We start from the raw sequence: 22851 nt of genomic DNA, 5'->3' as shown, positions 1-22851 counted from the left end.
CTTGCAGTCCTATGTAACGCCACAGATAACACAGTGATAACTCTGTTGGTACAGATAATATAGTAGATGTTACCTGCAGTCTTATTTAACACCACCGATAACACAGGACTGCAGGGAACACCTCTGGGTACAGATAATATAGGAGATGTTGCTTGCTATCTGGCTCTGCCTCCTTCTTCTTGCTGTGCCAAATCACAAGACAAAAGGCAGGGTCTAAGGTCCAGGCAAGAAATCAGCAGAATAAGCAAGTGAGAGCAAATGTAAGTGTGGCAGAAGACCTAAAATGCCTGTTTAAATAGGCTGCATTTTAGTCAAGTGGGATGACCCAAGTCACATGTCCCACATGATGTCATCATGCCCACTGTCCCCTCTTATTGGCCCGTGCTCCTGAACCCGAAGTCCCGGCCTGGTTACACTAGTGGCGTTGTCTGCTAGTGATTGCGTCTGCTGGCGTCACAGGTACGATAACAGTGACCGTGTCGTCATCATCATCATCAGTTACTGCTTCACACACTCAGACTAATCCTTCTTCTCCTCCGTTCTTTTGTCAGCAATCAATAACGGAATGTATAGCCAGGGAACAACTCTATGCGCCCAGCAATCCGATGGTGTGAAAGCTTAAAGGGGATGTCTCACTTCAGCAAATGACATTGATCGTGTAGAGAAAGTTAATACAAGGCACTTACTAATGTATTGTGATTGTCCATATTGCTCTCCTTGCTGGATTGATTCATTTTTCCATCATATTATACACTGCTTGTTTCCATGGTTATGACCACCCTGTAATCCAGCAGGAGTGGCCGTGCTTGCACACTATTGAAAAAGCATCATTCTACGTGTACTCCTCTGATTCCAGCCACCAGAGAGACATGCACTTTTTCCTATAGTCTGCAAGAACGGCCACTGCTGCTGGATTGCAGGGTGGTCATAACCATGGAAATGAACATGGAATGTACAATCTGATGCAAAAATAAATCAAGCCACCAACGGAATCAATTTGGACAATAAAAGTGCCTTAAAAAATGACTTGTATTAACGTTCTCTACATGATAAATGTCCCTTGCTGAAGTGCGACAACTCCTTTAACTACCACCTGACTAAGTTGCTGGCAATGCAGTCGCTGCTATACCACTTAGTGGATTCTGCTGCCTTTAGGGTAGTGATGACATGTGCTCATCCTCACTGGAAGATATCTAACTGCCATTATTTCTCCAAAAAAAAGCCATTCCTTCCTTGTATTGTCAGGTGGTGGAGAAGGTGTGTCTCTCCTTGAAATTGTCACTGTCTGGCAAGGTGCACTCGATCATGGACACCTGGAGCAGCTGTTACAGGCAGGGACAGTAGATGTCTTTTATGGTCCACTGTGTTAATGTTTTGTGCGGCAGTGGCGATGGAGCACTGCAGCAATGAGGCCAGGTCCTATAGACCCCTCCATGTTTGTTTTGTTCTGATTCCACACCATGTGCTTATTAATGAACTTCCTCCTGCCCCCAACAGAAGCAGGGCAGAACATTGCTTCCACCTCTCCACCCTATCATATGTGTAAAGGGAAGCATTGCCTTGCTGTGTTAGAGCTGATGAGCCTAGGTGAGAGTCACCACACAGCTGATCAATTTCTAAAGTGCATTAAGCAGCAAGCATCCCACTGGCTGTCTCTCCGCCAACTCCAACTGGGTAAGGTGATCAGCAACAATGGTAGAAATATCGTGGCTGCAATGCATTTTGGGGAAATAAGACATGTCTCCTGTATGGTGCACATGATAAATTCAGTGGTGAAATGCTTTTTGGAAAAGTACCGTGGCTTGCAGAGGGTGCTGTCTATGTCCAGGAGACTGTCATCACATTTTAGCCATTCTTATGTTGCAAGATACTCCATCCTGGAGTTGCAGTGACAGAACAGTCAGCCACTGCACCGCCTGATTCACAACATTCCAACTTGCTGGAGTTCCACCTTGCATATTCTGGAGCGCCTGTACGAGCAGCGTAAAGCTGTGAATTATTTCATCATGCACCAGACCACCTCAGCAGAAAGCATGTGTTGTTTTGAGGTCAGGCAGTGGCAGTTCATCAGAGACGCACCTCACATACTCAGGCCCTTCGAAGAGGTCACCAGATTTGTCAATAGGGACAACTGCATATGATGTCATTCCCCTGATATTTTTCTTAGAGCACAACACAGGATGGAGGAAGAAGAACAGCTTCCAGATCTTGCTGTCTGCTCTGTAGCTGTTGGGGACCCACAGGGACAAAGTCCCATGGAGGAGGATGTGGAGGAGGATGATGATAAGCTACCACTGGAGGTGGAGAACTTGGGGTTGAGGCTGATGATTATAAAAATGATACTGTCCATGGCGACTAGTCGCTGCAGTGGGGGAAGGGGGGGGGGCAAAGGGACCTTGAGCATGCTGGCGAGCATGGCAAGCTTTATGCATGCTTGCATATTTACTGGTGTATTGTTAGCATCAAGCAATCTGATGATTACTGGATAGCAATGCTTTTAGACCCACGCTATCAAAGTAAAATGGGGGAACGTTTTCGTGTTGTTGACATGGAGGCCAAATTGCGGTATCACCAAGATACACTGTGTATGCTGCTTGCCGCAGCTATTGGCAAGCAGACACCTGCCGCCCGTGTGTGTGACCAGAACACAGGCTGCTAAAATGGAGTCTTTGTTTATCCCACAACTCCTGCAGAAAAAGTACTAGGTAAATTTTAACCTCCAGCTCCTTATTATCAAATTTGCTTTCACTTTTAGGAGTAGGAATTCTGATAAAATGATTTTTCATGATCCTTAAAGTAGTTTCTGGAGTTTCACATGAAGCAGACTGATTTTGAGGTACTGAGCAACATGCAAGTGCTGGCTGGAGTAGTGCTGACCACAGTGGTTAAAAGGCAGAACCAGCTTTTATGACATTGTAGAATGTCATATGATGGTTCACTTTACATTTCAGTAGGTTCCACAAGCAACACAAAGCAGTTTGTTTTATGAAAATACCATAAATAATATGTTCCTGTTATAAGACTAAGCTTTTGGCAGGTACCAGAGCATACAGAAGGAAGCCAGGTGTACTGTAACTTAATACCTGTATGCAAACAAGATATTCTCTTCTTGAAATTAAAGCTGTAAGAGAAGGAGAAAAAGCAAGTGGTGATACCTGAATTCTTGAGGATTAATACATGGTCCGTCACCTCAGATATGATCTTCCTAGTGCCTGAACCTGGCAGCAATGTGACAATTGTTATCACCTTTGGACAAGTTTAGTTTATATAGCAAGTTTGCTTTTGGACACAAAGCAGTCACCAGTGGTGATCCACTTTTATGTGGCCACCCTATATTCTTTGCATAAGGCAGGATAGCAGTAGGACTCACAAGCTACTGCTTAGCATTGGGCTGGCCCATCAAATATTATACTCTGGTTTGGCTCATGTTCTTAGATTATCAACACAGAAAGTTAAACATTTCCAAGTTCTGTGTTCAGCAGCAGGGACAACACATTGAACACATCAAATAGCTTTGCATCACAGGGAACATTCCCGGTTGTTGCTGCAGGTTTCTGTGTTGATACCTTTTGAACCACAATTCGGGTCTTCTTTGATATGCTACATAACCCCTTCTCCATTGGAAAAATTTGCCTTTGATCCAATATGGTGGCTTTCAAGATGGCGGCCATGTTCTGGACATAGCCTAAAAGATAAGCCCCCTCACCTATTACTGGGATATTCAGATATTCAATTTTACATTTTGTTTCTGATATAAAAGGGTGTCCTGCGAGTTTTGACTCACCCCGTATATAACTGCATGGGAACAGTTGTAACTGTCATCTACAGGTCACCATAGTAAAACATTTACAGTAAGCAGGGACAATTTAATCATAGGAAAACAAAGCTCCTGTGCTGATGATGGAACACCCCCTGGGGGTAGTATTTCTGAGGTTGACTGTCCGTTATCAATGTATATATCTGCTTTAACTATTCTTATTGCAGTCCAGAGGTTGGAGTATTGGTCGCTTTGATTATATATTTAGTGAGTATAGTGCTATATTGCTGCTAACACAATGAGAATGGAGAGGGAGTGAAGACACTGTGCTCTGATGTTCCAGTGGGTAGATACATGGAGGTATATTGTTGAGTGTTTTTGCACAAATAGTCATTGCTTGTCCCTGTGGTTTTTAAAAGAGTGGTCCGCCATGTTGGAAGTGAGCTGGAATATTGTGACACATCTTGAGGGCTGTAGACAGCCAGAGGACAGAGGAGAGCTACCGGTCAGTTTGAGTAGCCACCAGAGGAACAGCTCTAAAGACTGAGAGGCTGTTTAGGCTGGAAGTGGCAAGTTGCCATCTTCCTGAAGAGCACCACAATCAGAAGGGACTGGAACTAGCCTGGATTGGTGAGCTATACATGGATGTCGGTCCTGGGCATGTCAGGGGATGAACATCATAGAGAGACTGTGAGGCCAACTTACTATTGAAAATTCTTCAGTGTTTTGGCACAGTTTGCACAAAAAAACTAGCATACATGTTTTGCACTACATTTATCAAGTGTTTTAGACACTGTTCTAACCTTTTTAATGCCTTGTCCAACAAGGGCATGGCATAGCAGAAAGGGTGAGGCTTAAATGCTCCTGTGGGAGTCGGTGTAGAGGATGGGAGTGATAGTAGTCCTGATGCAGTGTAGTTGTGTCATGGTGTCCCACCTCAGGCCGTCACTTCCTGAGGTCTGTTGCAGTGTAAGTTGTAGCACTGAAGAATGAGGCCAGAGTTGAACTTGACAACATCGTTTTTTACTAAGAGCAACGTAGAACTTGAAAATACATACAGTAGCACAGGGCTTTAGTGAAATTCTTCTCTGGCACCAGCAAGAATACTGAGGAAAGTGTGTTGGTTCCGGCCTCTCTGGTGATCGGGACCGTGGGAGCTCACATAGGCTGATGCTTTTTCCTATAGTTTGCAAGCACGGCTACAGCTGATGGATTGCAGGGTTGCCGTAACCATAGAAATGAGCAGTGTATAATGTGATGGAAAGATTAATCCAGCCAGCAAAGGAGACAATATGGGTAATAATACATTACAAAGTGCCTTGTATTAACTTTATCTACATGATAAATGCCACTTGCTGAAGAAATGTCTAAACCGCTGGCAACAAAAGTGAGTAAACCCCTAAGTGAAAATGGCCAAATTGTGCCCAATTAGCCATTTTATCTCCCCGGTGTCATGTGACTCATTAGTGTTACAAGGTCTCAGGTGTGAATGGGGAGCAGGTGTGTGGAATTTGGTGTTATAGCTCTTACTCTTTCATACTGGTCACTGGAAGTTCAACATGACACCTCATGGCAAGAACTCTGAGGATCTGAAAAAAAGAATTGTTGCTCTACATAAAGATGGCATAGGCCAGTGATGGCGAACCTTTTACAGACTGAGTGCCCAAACTGCAACCCAAAACCCACTTATTTACCGCAAAGTGAAAACATGGCAATTTAACCTGAATACTACAGTCCAATAAAGTATATCTTCCTGTGTCGTTCAAAGTGCGCCCTGCGCTCATGAATGGCAAGAAAGGTCTAAGGCATATTGGTACCACATAGACTTTTTCCAGGGTGCCCACAGAGAGGGCTCTGAGTGCCGCCTCTGGCACCCGTGCCATAGGTTCGCCACCACTGGCCTAGGCTATAAGAATATTGCCAACACCTGGAAACTGAGCGGCAGCACGGTGGCCAAGACCATACAGTGGTTTAACAAGACAGGTTCCACTCAGAACAGGCATCACCATGGTTCACCAAAGTGCAATTGAGTGCACGTGCTCAGCGTCATATCCAGAGGTTGTCTTTTCAAAATATGTATGAGTGCTGCCAGCATTGCTGCAGAGGTGAAAGGTGTGGGGGGTCAGCCTGTCAGTGCTCAGACCATACACCGCACACTGCATCAAATTAGTCTGCATGGTTGTCCCCGCAGAAGGAAGCCTCTTCTAAAGAAGATGCACAGGAGAGCCCACAAACAGACTAAGGACATGGATTACATGTCCTATGTTCTGATTCGACCAAGATAAACTTATTTGGTTCAGATGGTGTCAAGCGTGTGTGGCGGCAACCAGGTGAGGAGTAGGAAGACAAGTGTGTCTTGTCTACAGTCAAGCATGGTGGTAGGAGTGTCATTGTGTGGGGCTGCATGAGTGCTGCCGGTTGTGGGGAGCTACGGTTCATTGAGGGAACCATGAATGTCAACATGTACTATGACATACTGAAGCAGAACATGATCCCCCCCATTCGTAAACTGGGCCGCAGGGCAGTATTCCAACATGATAATAACCCCAAACACCTCCAAGACAACCGATGCCTTGCTAAAGAAACTGAGGGTAAAGGTGCTGGACTGGCCAAGTATGTCACCAGACCTAAACCCTATTGAGCATCTGTGGGGCTTCCTCAAATGGAAGGTAGAGGAGCGCAAGATCTCTAACATCCACCAGCTCCGTGATGTCGTCATGGAAGAGTGGAAGAGGATTCCAGTGGCAACCTGTGAAGCTTTAGTGAACTCCATGCCCAAGAGAGTTCAGGCAGTGCTGGAAAATATTGCTGGCCACACAAAATATTGACACTTTGGGCACAATTTGGCCATTTTCACTTAGCGGTGTACTGATTTTTTATTGCCAGCAGTTTAGACATTAATGGCTGTGAGTTGAGTTATTTTCAGGGCACACCAAATTTACACTGTTATATAAGCCGTACACTGACTACTTTACATTGTATCAAAGTGTCAGATCTTCAGTGTTGTCCCATGAAAAGATATAATAAAATATTTACAAAAATATGAGGGGTGCACTCACTTTTGTGAGATACTGTATATATTTATAACAAATATTATGAAGGGTAAAATTGGCAACTTACCAGGGGTCTCCACCATTGTGTTCCCTTTGGCCCTTCTTGGACACTACTAACTACAACATGAATGATCTCCGTCAAACTAAGCTTTAATAAGTGTCAGTTTTCAGCATATCTCACTACTTACTAAGGCTACATGCAAACGTCCATTTTTTTCCGTTTCTTTCACTGATGCCTTTCTGTGAAACTGATGTTAAAAACTGACCCATTCAATTGTATGGGAGATGTCGGTAAGTGAGAAACGGACAAGATAGAACATGTTCTATTTTTTGACGTCCGTTATTCATTGGCCGTCAAACTGCCGTGTGAATAACCCCATAAACTACCATTAGTCTTAAAACAGACGTGTGATGGCCATTAAAAAAATGTCCAACTCATGTCGTGTGCATGTAGCCTAATATATTTTGTTTCAATATATTTACTTGTATATAAAGAACAGTAGTAGATAAGAAAAGCAACAAATGAAGCCAAAATATTGAAAGCTATTCTGAATACAACATAGTCCTTCAACATAGGACTTCATATAGAAATGGTGGGTAGAAAGAAACCTCAGATTATGATCAAAAACAGAAAGAAGTAAATAAGATATAGACAGAAAACAGATAAAATTGGAGCAAGGAAAATAGGGGTAAAAAAAGGTGAATGAAAAGGACCAGCAGACAATCTTTTTCTCCTTTACCTTCTCCTTCTCTTACTAAATTTAGCTCTAATGCCCCATCCACCAGTTCTGCTAACAAGAAAAAATCCTGTAGCCGAGTATTCTTAGGGATATGAAACCGCCAGACTCCAAAGGATTGAACATATTAAAATTCAAGAAGCAAAAGCCTTGTTTTTTAGCAGATTTTAGGCACCAGTGTCAACATTTAATGGAACCGCTGACAATTATCTATTTTTTATGTCCAGCTTATTATACATTATTATATTGCTACTGTGATCCCAACATTATATATTTTTTTTACATACAGACCCCAGAGCTCACCAGAAACCTTGCTCCTGCCTTGCTTTAGAGATGTGTCTATGAGTTAAAATAAAAGCAGTAAACAACTTTCATAAAATCTAGATATTTATTGCTCATAGCATACATCAGTGTCGCACTCCATCTACCAATAGGTGTGCTGTGAACTCATCAGGTGGTATTGTTGCTATGAGCAAACAGAAATTTTGTGACTAAGGAAAGTAGGCAGAAACATTTCCAGGTTCTCAAATGAGGAGTGCTGAGGACACCCAGTGGAGAAGTACATATATTACAGGCATGGTTTTTCCATTCTAATGGTAGGTTAGCAGTTTAGAACCACATTTTTTGAGGCACTTTTTTCCTGCAGGTTTTTCAGCCAAAGCTGGAAGTGGATGAAGGTGAAATATAAGTCCTTCCTAGATATTTCTGATAAATTTAGAATTTACTTCTGGCTTTGGCTGAAAAATCTGCAGGAAAGTCTGCTTCAAAGCCTCCTCCAAAAACCTCCATGTGAACCTACTCTTACAGCTGTGGAGCAGTCATGGCTCAGGTTCTTGCAACATCCATCCACACAATGGTGCAACTAGATCAAGGATATTGATCTTAACAAGCAGCACTTTACCATACCTCCCAACTTTTTGGATGATCAAAGAGGGACACTTTGGCTAAGACTACACGGCGACACTGGTGGTGTGACAGCTGTCGCGGACAGGATCACTGAGTAGCGGTGATTCCATGGAAATGAATGGGATCAACGTGACAGCCGCAAGAAACCCAGGTTGCCTAGTAGCCCTAGCCTTTTGGCTCATTGTGTGAAAGTCCATTTTTCCTGTATATTTATACACTTTAATCGTTTCCGTAGAGCACAATAGCGCAAAAGTTATCTGAATATAAAAATTTCTAAAATCCAAATTGCATCACATAATGAAATAATATACAAGTTGGACTCTAATATACAGGGAGGAACCAAATACTTTTTTGATCAATATTGTAAATGTAACAATGCAAGTCTATACCTCAGATTTAAAAAAAGAGGGACATTTAAGGGGAAAAGAGGGACAGAGGGACTTGGGTCCAAAAGAGGGACACTTGGGAGGTCTGCATTTACCTTATCCGATGTGTAATACATATGCAAAATTGTCTCATAGGCCCCAAAGACACCGGTAACTGGGTGGCAGGAGGTGGTAATAACCAATGAGCGTGATCCTCTGCAGTGAAGGACAGTGCTCACAGTATTTTTTTTGCTGCCCCTTCAAATAGACCAATGTGGCAATGCGCCCCCCAGACCAAAAAAGGTTGTAGATCCCTGATATAGACAGACTGGGCCAACCTGCTCTTCTCTGTTTGTTTTGGGAATGTGGGCTTTTACATGTGGGAGGCACTTAAAGTGACATCATACTGTTTTGGATGCACTTAGAGGATATCATACTATGTAGGGGCACAAAATGGCGGGAGGCATTGAAGAGGCATAATGCTGTGTGAGGTCACTAACTGGGCATCATAAAATATATGAGCACTTAGGTGGCATCATAATATATGGGAAGACACTAATGATGTATCATACTGTTTGAGAGCACTAAGGGGGCATCAGACTGTGTGGGAAGGCACTAAAAGGAAAGCCTTAGGGCACTATGGCACTAAAGTGGAATCTATACTGTGAATGGGGACTTAACCTTTACCATGAGGAGGCTTATCATTTTAGTTTGTGGGACACAAAGGGATTGAGCATGTATGACATGGCTTTATTTGAGGTTGGGAAGTATGTTGGGGGGTGGGGGGTGATGGATCCAACAAAGTATGTGTCTACTGGTTTTTAGGTTTGAAAAGAATGTAAATATACCTGAAGTATTTAATTTCTGCAATGAAGATCTTTTAGTCTTTATCAGAACGTAAACTCTGGCCTGGTTACTTAAATGGGTTGTCTCATCGCATTTATCATGTAGAGAAAGTTAATACAAGGGCTTACTAATGTATTGTGATTGTCCACATTATACACTGGTTGTTTCATGGTTACAGACCACCCTGCAATCCATCAGTGGTGGTCGTGCTTGTGCACTATAGGAAAAAGCACTAGCCTATGTGCACTCCCACGGTCCTGGCTTTTTCCTAAAGTGTGTAAGCACGACCCCCACTGATGGATTGCAGGGTGGTCGTAACCATGGAAACGAGCAGCATATAATGTGATGGAAAAATGAATCCAGCCAGCAAAGGAAGCAATATGGACAATGACAATACATTAGTGGCTTGTATTAACTTCCTCTATATGACAAATGCCCCTTGCTGAAGTAAGACAACCCCTTTAAGTAGAAATATTATGCTTGTCTGTTCAGACAATGCTTGTGGAACTACAATGGTTAAGAAGATCACTAGACTAAGAACTTATTTAAAAAAACTAAAAAACATTGTGTTTAAAGGCTATAACTGAGGGAAATAATTGTGAGAAGATATCTGCATGGTCAAGAGGACAGTCATTGCAACTGTCTAAACATACCTGCATTCCATTATTGGTGACCACACGTGGCTTCTCATCATTTACAGCCTGGATAATAACACTGATTGTTACTGCCTTGCTGTGGTGGTTCACATCTGATGCATTGGCCATAACAGTGAAGCTGTCGTTCCTGGTCTCGCTGCCATCATGTTCATAAAATACTCGCCCTTGTTCCAGCTGGAGAGAAATGTTCATAATCATATTAGTATAGAAGTATACAGACAGGTTCAGACCTTCCCACACAATTGCCTTGAAACTTAAAAGATTCCTTTAATAATTATATTTTGGACATATCATATAAATGAATCAAAACTGAGACTAAGGCTACTTTCACACTAGGGTTTTGGCTGGATCTGGCAAGGTTCAGCAAAAACGCTTCCGTTACTGATAATACAACCGTCTGCATCCGTTGTATTATCTTTAACATAGCCAAAACGGATCCGTCATGAACTCCATTGAAAGTCGATGGAGGACGGATCCGTTTTCTATTGTGGCAGATTGTGGCCGAGAAAACGGATCCGTCCCTATTGACTTGCGTTGGGGCTAATGCCAGATCCGTCTTGCTCTGCATCTCAGGACGGAAAGCAAAGTACAACATGTTGCGGTTTGCTCTCTGGTATGGGAGCGCAACTAAACGGAATGGAATGCATTTTGGAGCATTCCGTTCTGTTCAGTTCAGTTTTGTCCCAATTGACAATGAATGGGGACAAAACTGAAGCGTTATTTTTCCAGTATTGACCCCCTATGACGGATCTCAATACCAGAAAATAGAAACGCTAATGTGAAAGTAGCCTAACACAAGAGGCCTCATATATATATATATATATATACAGCATATAAAGGGATTACCTCAGTTAAATACTATTCTATAAATTGGGATTCTTTTTGTAAGACTTTCTTAGTCCAATCTCCTATTGATGACAAACCATTTCAATAACTTGAAGACAAGCATCTGGGGCCATCATTGTGTTTATTCCAGGGATGTCTTGCCTATCATTGAAACGTGATCAAGAATGGAACACTAATTTGTGTGATTCGGATGGGTAATTGTTGTTTAATGGTTTTATATAATGAAAATATTAAAGGAAAGATAAACTAAAGAATGGAACACTTGAATTCTTTATATTATATGAGGTCCATCAGATAACATGTCTTGCAAGAACTACAACCATAATTAGTTTTTTTAACTTGCTTTACCTTATGAATACAAAAAACGAATGACTAAAATACAGACTGAAATTCCCTCCAGTAAACACAGTTTTACTAATACTGGGACTAATGAGATCTCAACAAGTGTAATGTAAGTGAAATCCTTACCTCATTCCAACTGAAGTCTCGTAAATCATTTTTCTCTGCATTTATAATACGCCCATTTTTTGGACCTTCAAGTATTATCAGGTCTAGGTTGAGAGCCAAGTAGTAGTCATTGGGGACTTGAAGAATATTGTCGGACAAGGCAGTTGTCCCACCCTCCACCACCATCAGTTCATTTGCTTCCAAGGGTATGTAGACAGATATTATCTCAAGGGGAACCACTATCTCTAGAGTTGTTCCGCCTGCAGACACTTCTAGCATCATCTGGTCGGGGAGCATGTCTGTGGACGAGTGCAAATACAAGATCCTTCCCTTGTTAACGTCCTCCTGAGTAAAAGTATATACAAAGTCCAAGCTTGGGGATCCATCAGAAGATAGTTCTCCACTAACAGAAACCAAGTGGCCAAAATATGGAGAACCTGTAAGACTGTATGCAATTTTATCAGGAAATATGCCCTCGGCAGAGACCTGATGATGCAAGATAAAACACACGTTAAATTATGTCATTGAATAGTAATAAGTACAGTCTAAGTAACTTCCAGTTGTCAAAGAACGTGAAATGTTATATGGTGTATAGTGCAGATCTGACTACTTTGTAAGGGCAGTATAGTACGGGGACAGGTCTACTCTACTATTAGCTCAGATGGCACAAATATAGTGATATATATATATATATATATATATATATACTGTATATATATATAGCACAAATATATTGTGCTGTTTGGCTAAAAGAGTGTAATAAAGAATACAGTGGCCACATAGTTCTGAGTCCTCTGTACTCATGAGGGGAGTACTGTCCAGAGCTTTCCTCACGCTATATATACTGACATTCATTGATGAGAAAGATGGGGTGGGCGTCCTGCTTAGATACAGTGGACTCTGCATATATCCACTATATTCTTTATTAGGCTCTATTACTGAAACAGAAAATATTTACCTTGTGCCATTAAGCAGACTGTACCATCAAATTTTATTTTATCCCATATTAGCAACTTATACTGTATGTGAACATTCCATGTACAGTATTTTTATTTTTTTTGCAAAAAACAGGTAGATGGTTTTCTGGATATAATCTTCTGAAGTCACTCCATGTATTCTACCTCCTGTCCTGGCTCCTTAACTTCCTCTTTGTTTGGATTTTTAGCACGGCAAACAGTCTCATTTGACTTTCTCAGTCAGACCATTCATTGCGGCTAGAGAGGTAAGGGGGATAGGAGACTTAAAGGGATTCTATCAGCTAGTTTTAGCCTATAGAGATGTGGACATGTGCTTCTAGATCACTTCTAGCGCGTCCACAATATACATTTCCCATAGCTCTGAGTGCTTTTATTTAGTAAATAATATTTTTATATATATATATATATATATATATATATATATGCAAATAAGGCTAGTAAGGAGCCCAGGGGGCTGTTACCAACGTTTCAGGAGCCCAGCCACGTCCACTGTAATGGAGCCCAGCACCGCCCGCATCCTCTGAATCTCCTCCTTGCTCCCCTGATGTCACACAGTTGTATCGCTGTAATCTTGCACATGACAGCTAGCGCATGCGCAGTTCGTTCCCTGAGGGTGATGCCAGCTAAAGGAAGGAACACCATGCTGGCACTGACATGTGGCGTACTCACGCATGTGGGAGATTACGGCGCTTCAACTGATGGATCTGATGAAAGCTAGTAGAATGGAACATGTCCCTATACTATGTTCTCTATGTTCACTTTAAAGATCTGCTTTAAAATGAAGCTTCTATTCGGACCTCACAACATTCCTCCACCAGAGAAGGTCCATTAGATGCTGGGCTTCGATGTAATTACTACAGCACTAATTTTGTCTATGACTATAATATACTGTATAAAACAATTGCATAATACAGCTTGACTTTAGAAAGAAAACACAGAACAGACAAATATTCTTTATAAACTACTGTATGACAACTGTAACAGAGGTAGTAATCTTTTCCAGTGGGTAAGTATATAGAAATGTGTAGCTTCATGGTTCTCAGTGATTATTTTCTAGTTTCCAAGGAAATGGCAATGTTTTGGAATTTAAGTGAAAATCCATACTCAGAGGGTCTCTGCAATTCCATAAAATATAAGGCTAATGCTCTCCTTGATTTTTAAGCGTCTCATCAGTAAGTTCTAATGTTATTTTTTATTTTTTTTTATCAAGGAGCATTCATAATTCTTTTTAGAGAGGACTGAAGTGGAAAATGTACTGTAAATCAATAACCCTCAAATGAAGCTTGTGAGAATTCTTGAATTACTTTTGTTATATTTGCAGTCCTACTGTGTAATATGCTTTTTATTGTAATTCATACAAATAAATCTTGAAATATTCCAGAGTACAGACTTTGGCCCACATTTACTAAAGCTCAGTAAGTCTGCCAGTTTTCTGGCACTGTTTGCACCATTTTATGGCACAGGCACATTTATTATTTATGTACAAAAAGAAAGTGTTTGTGGTTTAGTGGAGTCCTAATTTATATCAGGTTTCTGGTTCAAAATAATGCTCTAAAGCAGGGTTTTTCAACTCCGGTCCTCGGGAACCACCTACCGGTCAGGATTTGAGAATATTCCACAGAATAAATACCTGTGGTAACTCCTGATGCAGGGACACTAATTCTATCACCTGCTCAATACTAAGGAAATCCTGAAAACATGACTGGTAGATGGGTCCCGAGGACCGGAGTTGAGAAACCCTGCTCTAAAGTAAACCAACCAAGAGTTGGCTTAGAAAGCTAGGCTTGAGCGAATCGACCCTTGGATCATAGATCCGAAGTTGATTCGTTCAAATACTTCGATTTTAATGCTGTTTCCCTACAGAATTAAAATGCATTGGCTCAGTGGAGCCGAACTTCGTCTCGCTTGAAGTTGCGTGCCACAGTCTACTGTATTCATATCTGCGTATTTAAAAACAATTTGAAATAGGAATCCGAAATATGCTTTGGTACTGGCTGGTACCTTGGAACCAAAGCCCACTGCGGATTCATATTTAAAATTGTTTTTAAATACGCAGATATGAATACGACTTTGGCCGAGGCGAAGTTTGGTTCCATGGAGCAATACATTTTAATGTTGCACGGAAACAGCATTAAAATATAAGTATTTGAATGAATCGACTTTAGATCTATGATCTGAAAGTGGATTTGGTCAAGTCTAGTCATAGCTCAATATGCATTTTTATGGTAAAATTGCTACTAATAAATTGCTATGACATCCCTGGTGCCACTAGTGCACAATAGTAGTGCCACCAACAGATTAGGAGCCACATGAGGGAAGCCCAATCTACTTATACAGTGTTGATAGTAGTAGCTAAGTATGGATGTATTGATAATGTTATTCTAAAAATGCATATTTCGCCCACATAGAAACATAAAACATGTTAACATAAAACATAGTAATATAGAAATACTCACCAAAAGATATTCTTTCTTGATCTCTGCTGCTTCACCTTGAAAGACATATACTTTCTCATTGTTTATCACTTTCAAAGGCACAGGTGGGGAGTCAGAGATTACTTGTACCTTGATGTCACCTACTGCTTCCACCTGGTTGGCCTCAACTGAAATCCTGAAATGATCCCTGTTACTTCCTTCTCCACTGTGCCGATAAACTACCAGTCCATCTGCTAAATCCTGCTGTGAAAATGACTCTGTAGGTTTTCCACCCCTTAAAATGTCTCCCCACCTTGGTTTAGTTTTGATGTAATATTTTATTTCGTCATCTGCACGCAAGTCCAAGTTGGTCTCTATGTTAACATTCGTGGTTGTCAGAGTTCCTTTTCCTCCTAAGAGCACATTAAGTGTAGTAATGTTGGAAATATTAATAAATGGATCAGATGCGTGGACCTCTAAAATAGTGGTAAGATGATGTAGTCCATCAGATACCTGTAATTGTATTGAACCTTGGTCAGGGCCACTATGTATAAAGAGAATTCTGTGCCTTCTGATATCATCTTGTGTGAATCTCATAACTACAAGTGATGGATCATCCACAAATACAATTCTTCCAAATGACACCCCGTACCTAACTAGAACTATTTGTGAATCTGTTGTACCCGAGTCTGTGTCTAAAAATGCAATGTCATTGGTAGTCAACAACTTCTGTCCATCACGAACTACATTGAATATTTTATGTACTATTTGCTTAGGAGCGTTGTCATTAACAGGCTGAATAGATACACGGAAAACATCTCGCACTACTTCCTCTTCTTTATCCTCTCCTTCTCCACTAGTCTCGGAAGCACTGCCCTCAAGCTGCCTAAACACTACAAATGGTATATCATCCTCAGTGGTCTCTGAGCCATCGTGCTTGTAAAAAAGAAGGCTATCAAGAATATCATCATTTGTAAACTCTGTCACTCCTTCCTCGTAGCCAGATTGAGTATTTCCTTTTCGGATTAAAGTCCCATGCTGAGGTCCATCAATTACTTCATAAATAAAACTAGTGCTTCTGCTGCTTTTTATGAAAAGGTGATCTTGGGTTATTGACCCTGTTTCACCTTCTAGTACATTAAGTAGTTGATTAGTAAGTTGTGGTGCATCAGGATCTACACCAATTAGAATCTTGTATGTAAAGATTGGAGAATTTCTACTGTTATGTAATACTTGAAATTGAACCTGATCCTCCATCTCCATAGTATTTCGCACTGTAGCTGCGTAGCTGACATGTCCATTGTTCACATCTTCCTGGGTAAAATGGGATCCTTCGATTATCCTCCTTCCATCTAACAGTAGATTTCCTTTCCGTGGAGACTGAACAATGAAGTATACAAAAGATGCTAGCTCAGGACCATTCATGCTTGTGTCCACTTGCAAATATTTGTCTGTTAGATTCACATCACGTTTCTTTCCTAACTTTAGAGAAACCATCCTCATCATCTGTAAACTTGATCTCTTTACTTTGACCTGAAATGTGTTATTGGTTACAACCTGTGTACCTAGTTTTAGTTGAACTTTCATGTCTTCACTTAACTCTTCTCCTCGAAGTTCTGATTCTGCACTTTGGTATCTTACGCCAGATCTTTCTAGATCATGTTGATTAAAGGTATCAGTTGCCTTCCAGCCTTCTCCAGGCACAAATGTTTGTACCATACCTAGCCTGGGGTAGTCAAGGAGTTTATAGGTAACTTCCATTCCCAGTTTATCTGCATTAGTGACCAAAGGGAGGTTGGAAGGTATAATTAATGCAGACATTCCCTGGTGTACAACTAGTGCATTCTGAGTTATATTTATTAGAGGCTCTAACACTAAAAATTTGATGAGCTCAGGAGAACTTCTTGATGTGCCATCACTGACCTGTATTGTGAAATGTGCCCCCTGTCCAGACTTATGCACAAAAATCACTTGACCTGCTTCCAAATCCTTGCAAGAGAATTCAGGAACAGCTTCTCCAGGCTTGTCCTGAATTTCAAATTGTCCTTCTTTGTTATCTCCAATAACATAAATGGTGAGCAAGTCACATGGTGTATCTAAGTCTGTAATCTCAATAATATCCATTGTTAAAACTTTTTGTCCATATGGTAAAACCCAAAATGTATTCCCTTTAGGAAACTGAATAAGAGGAGTAGCAATATAAGGAGAAACAAATATTGTAAGATTAAACTGCTGAGGTTTTCTTAGACACTCAGGGACATTTATTCCACTGGCTAACGATATCTCCAGATTTAATTGATCGTTATATGACTCTGACCCATCATGGATGTATCGCACTCTGTGACTGCTGATATCTAGCAATGTAAATTTTTTTCTTGTTTCACCTCCTGGTATTCCAAGTTCCAATTGTCCATGTTGAGTGTTGCCAACTAAACTAAAAACTAGCTGAGATTGGCGTAATCCAACTTTGTCCAAGTCAATTGCTGGTTGAACATTTTTCCATTCAAGAAAGGCAGATTGCCCCCTAGCTACTGCTAAAGGCATAGGGTTCAGAAGAAGTTTTGGCTTGGCTTGATTAGGTTTCAGCTTGCAAATATCATAAAGACTCTCAAAAATTGTTTGAGCTGTTGTGGGAATGATGGTAGTGATAAAGTCATCATATTCTCCATAGTCATCATATTCATGACAACCATCTATTATATCTCTACTTGTCAAGGCGTCATGTATTTCCATCCTCTTAGAGTTAATCTTCAAGTTCATAATGCATCCAGAAAATGATTTATACTCCATATCATCTATGAAAATGTTACCAAGAGGACCCTCCCGCATCTTAGCTAAAGTGATGTCATCCACACCACCGAGATAAAGATCACCATTGATATCCCATTTTTGTTGCATGCTATTAAGAGAGATCTGGGTGGAAGTTTTATCCACAGTCAACTGTATATTGGAACTGTCCACAGAAATCTGAATAGTATGGATCTGGCTGTCACTAATATATATTGGGTTTTGAAACTTTACAGCTGATACTCCAGAGTCAAACACTCCCTGGATTTGACCACCGGCAATTTCAACATATAAGTACGATTTTTGTAGTCCTGGTTGGTAAATCAAAGGTGCGCGCCCTGGTCTAGGGGTTTCCAGAGTTATTTCAATAGATGCAAATGGTTTCATATTCCAATTTGGAAACTTTATATATGAACGTGATCCGATGAATCCAAAGGATCCAGTAGTACTAGTCTGAAGGTCTGAGTGACAAATTTCCCATTGTCCATGAAACTCTACTTGGGGAAAAGATCCAGAAAGCAGGTCCATTTTATCGAACTTAGCTTCCATGATACAGCCACGAAATGTAGGAATTGTTTCAAAATCATCTGGAGTGTTATTTCCATCAGCTCCACCAAGGAAGATGCTGTGATATGTGAACAGATTCTGATGGGGCCATGAAAGATCCAAAATATTGGTCAAGTTGTCCAGTGTTAAAATCATCTGAGACTCTGTAACTTGTAAACCTATTTTGTGGTTCTCACTATTCTTCAGATCTGTCCATTTTGGAAAGGACAGTATGGACTCTCTTTTGTCTTTTTTCATTCGAGCCTGAAAAATATATATAAAAATTAGAACATATTCTAAGTTAGTACAAAAACGCTCGAAGGGAATATCTATCTATCTATCTATCTATCTATCTATCTATCTATCTATCTATCTATCTATCTATCTATCTCTATCCTACTTTATCTTATGTGCATACAAGAGTAACATGCACTTCACTAAACATTGAAATGAAATTGTGTATAGAACTTTATTCTGTTTCATAATACATTTCTCTGGATGACTGTAGCATGCGGTTTCAAAACAATTACTCTTGTGTAAACTGTAATATGGCCCGTCCAAGCTATTTTCAACAGGTAATACAGTATATACAGGTAACTATAGATCACGTGCGGTTGATGTGCATCACCGGACATTTTTGCCACCAATAAGCAAGACTAAATAAGATTTATTAGCGGCTGCTGGGGCTTTCTTCACAGGCTATCCTGAGGATAGGCCATCAATCTCAAAATCTCTGAAAATCCCTTCAACATCTAATATCCTTGGACAGATGTCTATGATCATTGAAGAGTTAACACCTAATGTTTAAAGTGGCTAAGGGCGTTGAACAGGTTAATTTGCTGACCTTGAGTATGTATAATTTAATTTTATCTAAATGAAATGGTGTTTACATTGAGATGCTGTTGCAGAACTCCAAATTATCTACTTTCCTTCATACAGCAACCCAGAGAAATGATACAACTCAGTTTGGCCAACTTTTCCAGTAGGGGGAGCTCACTGCATAGGGTTTTGTACAGATTATGTTTGAAGTATTATATTAATAAAAGTGGCTGTCCCACCATTATATATCATATTCAGTATATAGAAAAAAAAATATATATATATATATATATATATTTGTCATTCGCATGCTGTTCAAATTATCCAGTGTTATGACATATACAGTTTGGTGCCATTTGGTGTTCAAAGTGATCCTGACCCTGATGTGAGTGACTGAGTATACATGTCCACCAGCACACACCTCAGTAAATGGTTACGCACATTGCTACACACTTTAAACACTAGGTGGCATCCTTACGATGTAAGAAAATGCCATTTTTACTGCATGTAAATGATAAATATTTTTCATTTTTTATGATCTATAAAATGATAAAATGAATATGACGTGTAATGATGGGACACCTCCTTTAACTAACTTCTCCCCCCTAAAGGTCTCAGAGGCAGGTTCTAGACACTGCAAACCCACTGCAAAACCCCTCTGAGAAAATAGAAGTAGGAATCTGATTGACGGCTGCTGACATGAATAATACTTTTGGTGAGAGCATCATTTATGCATGAGAATGACTGCTGTGCTTGGTTTCAGTTGTATGAAGTAGAAATGCCTGTTCTCGTGTCTATGGACAGATGGGGGCAGCTGAGGACAATTTCTGGATCCCACAGCGTTACATTTGGTCTTAATTAAGATTCTAGGAACAAACTGATTTGTGTTTTTTGTACGTGTTCACAGCGTCTACATGATTGTGTATACAGATGCAGCAGAGCTTCAGGGCTGTTGTTTCTGCATTATGGTGATACAGCAGATGATCCACAGCGCTATGTAAAACGCAAAGATAACAGATGGTGACTAACCAAGCTCTGCTGCATCTGTATCTGATAATCTCTCTTAAACCATTTACCCTTTGTGCTTCTCAGATGTGCTTTCTAGTTCTAAGCTGGCCGATGTTGGGCATGAGAAAGATCAGGCATGTTGGAGTTCAGCATCCCTAAATGCTTTACTCCCGTGGAAGACTTATTCCTCTCCTCACTGAAATAACCATGCCGACTGTGTATTTTTATGGTGGAATTGGGAGAGATGTACGCCACATGGTGCTTGGGTTTTGAACCCATGCCATTGTAAATGTACGGTGCAGATGTAAAACCGTCTACCAGGAGCAGGTCGGGAGTCCAACTGGCAGGGGCAAGGACCACTTCTGTCATCTGTTCTGCAGCCTACACAGCAATCTATTGGACTGGGGAGCCCCTCAGTGTGATAGAGCTCCTAAATGTCCCACTGGAGGTCTTTATGATTTCTTGGGGAGCATAGTATGTAGAACATATACAAAAATAAATGGCAAAATATAAAATAAAATACAAATAAAGTAAATGCTAATATTGTCAGGTTGTCAGAGACTATTGGCAATGGGAATGGTAATGCCCAGTTATCAATTGACATTTACAGGAGGGGTGGCACAATGTGGAGCTCTAAGAAAGATGTTCTAGGCATGTTATTTCATAGGGAATATAATAAATATGTCCTACAAAAGACATGGCAAGAAAGGAGACAGGTCAAAATAATAGCAAATGTGAGTCTTACAAAGCAGTGGAATTCATCAAACTGAGTCCTGTACACAATACACATACTCACCCTGATGGTCCCATTGACCAGCTCTACTAGCAGATACTGGGATTCTCCGGAAGCAAGGAATAGGAGACCAGAATCCTCGGCTGAGACAAATGTCATATGCAGGCTGATGTTGGTAGTTCTCTGGAGGTTGGGTTCTTCTGTAGTCTTTTGCCCTGTAAGAGCAATGCATGAATATGCTTAGTGATCAATGCATGGTCCTGATGCACCTTGCAGAATGAATAAAAGTGAAATTTCAAACATTTTCATGGCCTGGGAAAAGTACACCCAAGGAAACGTGTGGACCTTGATTTTCAAGCAACAAGTAATAAATTCAAAAAATGCTAATACTACCCCTTCATATACCAATCTGCAATAATATCATACAGTCAGGATCACAATATGGACCATTGTATGCTTTACCACATGCTTATAGTATTATAGTTAAGAGGGTTTCCCGAGTCTTCTATATTGATGACCTATGCTCAAGATAGGTCATTAATATCTGATTGGTGGGGGTCCGACTCCCAGCAGCGCTCTGGTAAGTTTATGCAGTCTCATACAGCATACCAAGCACAGTGCCATCTATTGTATAGTGGCTGTGCTCGGTATTGCAGCCCAGGCCCTTTCACTTGAATGGGACTGAGCTGAAAATAGGCCATGTGACCGCTGAATGTGACATCACTGGCCTAGGAAGAGGCAGTGGCACTCACTGGGGCACCGCAGTCTCTTCAAACAGCTGATCGGCAGGGGTGTTGGGAGTCAGACCCAGAACAGGCCATCAATATAGAGCTGGAGAACCCATTTAAATAAGCCAGATATAAAGTTTATTAATTGTATAATGAATAATTTTACAATATACTTTTTGTACTTCATTGCCGTTTTTAAGATCTCTGCTTGCTGTCATTCAAAAGAAATCTGCGTGGATGAAAATCTGTTAGGTCATATTAAGCTTGTTAGAAGACACAACGCTGATAGTGGGGCTGTAACATGACCAGACAGATTCTTATACACTGAATATAAACAATCAGTTGTATCGAATGACTGCAGATCATGACATCCATGGGGAATGGATACAGAAAGCAGATTGCAGACTTTTTTTTATAGAATGAATATCCTTTACTTAAAGGGGTTGTCTCACTTCAGCAAATGGCAATTATCATGTAGAGAAAGTTAATACAAGGCACTTACTAATGTTCTGTTATTGTCCATATTGTCTCCTTTGCTGGCTTGATTCATTTTTCCATCACATTACACACTGTTCATTTCCAGAGGTTATGACCACCCTGCAATCCAGCAGCAGCGGCCGTGCTTGCGCACTATAGGAAAAGGTGTTGGCCTCTTTGCTGGCTGGGACAGTGGGAGTGAGCATAGGCCGGTGCTGTGCAAGCACGACCACTGCTGCTGGATTGCAGGGTGGTCATAACCATTGAAAACGAGCAGAGTATAATGTGCTAGAAAAATGAATCAAACCAGCAAAGGAGACAATATGGGGAATCACAGTACATTAGTAAGTGCCTTGTATAAACTTTCTCTACATGATACATGTAACTTACTGAAGTGAGACAACCCCTCTAAGTAAAGGTTATTCATTGTATAACAAAAAGTCTGCAATCTGCTTTCTGCATCCATTTCATGATCTCTGCATGCAGTCATTCGATACAAATAATTGTTTGTATTCAGTGTATAAGTGCCTTGTATTAACTTTCTCTTCATGATAAATCCCATTTGCTGAAGGGAGACAAGCCCTTTAATTGTTGTTCAAGGTGGGTAACATATGTATACTATTTAAAGTTACAGTCCAAGTGTGGAAACTGTATCTGCCAAAACACAATATAATTCTGTAAGAGTTATGGAAAACTCTTCTCCCTGTCCCTGTCCTGGATGACATATCCAACTCTGGGTTATTCTTTTT

The 22851-nt window shown here is 40.7% G+C and overlaps 1 protein-coding gene across 1 annotated transcript in view; it reads right to left on the bottom strand.

The window, feature by feature from the left end:
- CSPG4 (chondroitin sulfate proteoglycan 4) overlaps nt 1-22851 on the bottom strand; it is a 99652-nt gene that overhangs the window by 31419 nt on the left and 45382 nt on the right. The window contains exons 2-5 of the mRNA XM_040413722.1: nt 20961-21112; nt 15047-18601; nt 11635-12099; nt 10318-10494 (exon numbers count right to left, since the gene is read on the bottom strand). Of these exons, the coding sequence (XP_040269656.1) occupies nt 10318-10494; nt 11635-12099; nt 15047-18601; nt 20961-21112 (4349 nt within the window). The remainder of the gene's footprint in view (nt 1-10317; nt 10495-11634; nt 12100-15046; nt 18602-20960; nt 21113-22851) is intronic.

This window comes from Bufo bufo, chromosome 1 (assembly GCF_905171765.1).
Source record: "Bufo bufo chromosome 1, aBufBuf1.1, whole genome shotgun sequence".
NCBI lineage: Eukaryota > Metazoa > Chordata > Amphibia > Anura > Bufonidae > Bufo > Bufo bufo.
The sequence above is the reverse complement of the archived record's forward strand: the minus strand, read 5'-3'. Positions and strand labels throughout refer to the sequence as shown.